This window comes from Sarcophilus harrisii, chromosome X, assembly GCF_902635505.1.
Source record: "Sarcophilus harrisii chromosome X, mSarHar1.11, whole genome shotgun sequence".
Classification (NCBI taxonomy): Eukaryota; Metazoa; Chordata; class Mammalia; order Dasyuromorphia; family Dasyuridae; genus Sarcophilus; species Sarcophilus harrisii.
In genome coordinates, this window is record NC_045432.1 from 35,466,669 (window position 1) to 35,469,509 (window position 2,841).

The 2,841-nt window shown below is 40.9% G+C and overlaps 1 protein-coding gene across 1 annotated transcript; it reads right to left on the reverse strand.

Moving 5' to 3' along the window:
- Nucleotides 1-1,594: 1,594 nt before the first annotated feature.
- Nucleotides 1,595-2,524, reverse strand: LOC100924169 (olfactory receptor 10A7-like). Its single transcript, XM_003774798.1, has one exon. It carries the CDS (start codon nucleotides 2,522-2,524, stop codon nucleotides 1,595-1,597), a length of 930 nt encoding a protein of 309 aa, XP_003774846.1.
- Nucleotides 2,525-2,841: the final 317 nt, after the last annotated feature.

A 2,841-nucleotide genomic window follows, 5' to 3' on the forward strand; every position in this document is an offset into this window, starting at 1 on the left:
ATGTTGTAAAAAATTACCCTGGCATGGGTTCTGTCAATAAAAAGTTATTAAAAAAAAAAGAACAAATACCTTGACCTCCTAGTGCCTTAATCTTCTTTCCTTAGAACCAAAAATGTAAAGGTTCCTCTCACACATACTGGTTGGATGACCCTGGATGAGTCACAACCTCTCAGTGTTCTAGAGTCTAGAATTTAGACAATTCTCTAAGACCATAAATGGAAGAGAAGTTTCTACTCTGCATTGGAAGAGGGATTTTCCTTGCTGGGAGCTCCATACACCAATGAGGTCTCCTAAAAGTTGTATTATCAAAGGGGAAAGCACATTTTAAAATGAGGAAGGAATGATCTGAATTGATGATCCATCTTGAGCTTTTAGTCCACTGAAACCTCTAGGTATTTTTCAGACAAACTTAGATTTAACCATACTTCCTCCAATCTTGTACTATCCTTGTGAGATTGATATCTTAAACTCACATTTAAGACTTTACATGTATTCCTATACCTATTCAATTTCATCTGATTAGATTCAGCACAATGATCAAGCCTATCAGTTCCATCATCCAGTGTATTTGTTCTTCCTCCTAAGTGTATGTCATTAGCAAATTTAATAATTATGGTATATATTCCTTTAAGTCATTGACACAAATGTTAAAGAACATAGGACCAGTGGGACACCTCACTGGAGACCTCCTTCCAAGTCAACATGGGACTATTAATAACTTTTCTTTAATTTTAGACATTTACCTAGTTCTTAATACATATAGTCAGTTGTATGCTGAGCAAAGGAGTTTAATATTTCTACCTGTAAGCAATGAGTGTCTCTGAACAATGAAGCGATGTGATTGGAGTTGTTCCTCAGAAAGAGTATCATTAAGGATGTGAAACCTGAATTAAAGGATGAAGAGACTAAATAGAAGCAGAAATGGAGATCTTTCCTGGATATTATCCTCCTTAGTACCCAATACTCCTCCTAAGGTTAATCGGATCAAGTCGAAATAGAGAGTTCTATTTTTGCCAAATGTTTACATTTTAACAGAGATTTCCATGCTTTTCTCTGAAGAAGTGAGAGATGGGCTAAGTCCAAGTTCCATGTCTGTACCACAGAAAGGACATAGAAGCTTTCATTGTACCACTTGTTAAAATGGAAACCAGTTCTTAGTTGGGATGCTGGAATAGTGATAGAACTCTGGACTGAAAGTTGGGAGATACTGACATGGTGTGACTTTGGAAGATGCTTTACCTCTCATCTGCAAAATAGTGATTCTTGCTTTATCTACTGACTTGGACCATTGTGAAGATCAAATGAGATAACATACACAAAGTCCTTTGAAAATCCTAAACTGATATACAAGTGAAAGTGGTTACAATTTTGGGAGGAGGAAAACACATCCTTATGGCCAAAAGACATTAGTATCTGACCTAAGATCACGTGGCTAGTTAAGTAGTCAAGCCAGGTCTTCTGAGTCTTTGGAAACCTAGTGCTTTTTGTACTTTACCGTGGCAGTTCATTTCCATAATTCATAAGGTAAATGCCTGTCTGTCCTTTCAGAGTAAACTTCCCACCTTGTCCAAGCAAAGGTGGCCCAGTATAGTGCTCACTGGATCAGTTTTCTCAAGGCTTCCTTCACATCCTTGTTCCTCAGTGTATAAATAATGGGGTTGAGCATGGGGGTGAACACTGTATATAACATTGAGAAAAGTTTATTCATATCTGCTGACAGGTTGGATGAAGGGCTCCCATACACAACACCCAGTGTTCCATAATATAGAGTAACCACTGTGAGGTGGGATGAGCAGGTGGAGAAAGCTTTCTTCCTTCCTGCCACGGAGGAGATCTTCAGGATGGTGCGAACAATCTGAGAGTATGATATTACTGTCCATGTAAAAGGTCCCACCACCACAAGGTACATGGTAATGAAGATAGTCATTTCAACCATGTGGGTATCAGTACAGGCCAGTTTGATGATAGGGTTGAGGTCACAGAAGAAGTGATTGATCTCATTGGCTGTGCAGAATGGAAGCCTGAAAGTTAAAGACACTGAGATAATGGGAGCCATGAAACCCATTATCCAAGAACCAAAAGCCAGTTGGATGCAAACGTGGAGGGTCATCAGAGCTGGGTATCGGAGTGGGTTGCAGATGGCCAGATATCGATCATAGGACATGGAAGCCAAAAGGAAACACTCTGTCGCAGCCATGGAGCCAAAGAAATAAAATTGGGTCACACACCCAGCGAAGGAGATGGTTTCATGGCCTGACAACACAGTCTTGAGCATTTTAGGGACCACTGAGGCTGTGTAGCAGATCTCTAGGAAGGAGAAGTTGCTGAGGAAATAGTACATAGGGGTCTGCAGTTGACGACTGGAAAATACCACAGTGATGATGAGGACGTTTCCCATCATGGTCACTAGGTAGACAGCCAAGATTATTCCAAAAAGCAGGAAGCGTAAGCTATGGAGATTTTCAAATCCTAACAAGATGAATTTGGAGATGGAAGTGTGATTTCCTTTCTCAGCGTGGGCCATATTTGGGACCTGAGATATCTCATCTGATTTCTCTGATGGGGCACTTTTTCCAAGGGAAGGGGGGATTGAGCTCAGCTGTGGTGGAAAAAACACAGGATGAATCCACAGGTCATCATCATTCAGATCCCTTCTTTGATGGACTTTGTGTCCCTGTTTCTACTGCAGCCCAGAATCTGATTGTGAATAGAAGCACATGCAAGTGCCCTGAGGAAACACGGATATGATACATGAGTTCCTGACTTCCTCTTCTGGTCAGATAGTGAGTAGCTGGAGCCATTCAAAACAAAGTCAGAGACAAGAGGAAACCCCAGCCCACC

Coding starts and splice junctions, on each gene's coding strand:
- LOC100924169 (XM_003774798.1), bottom strand. CDS start 2,524: ATGGCCCACGCTGAGAAAGGAAATCACACTTCCATCTCCAAATTCATC.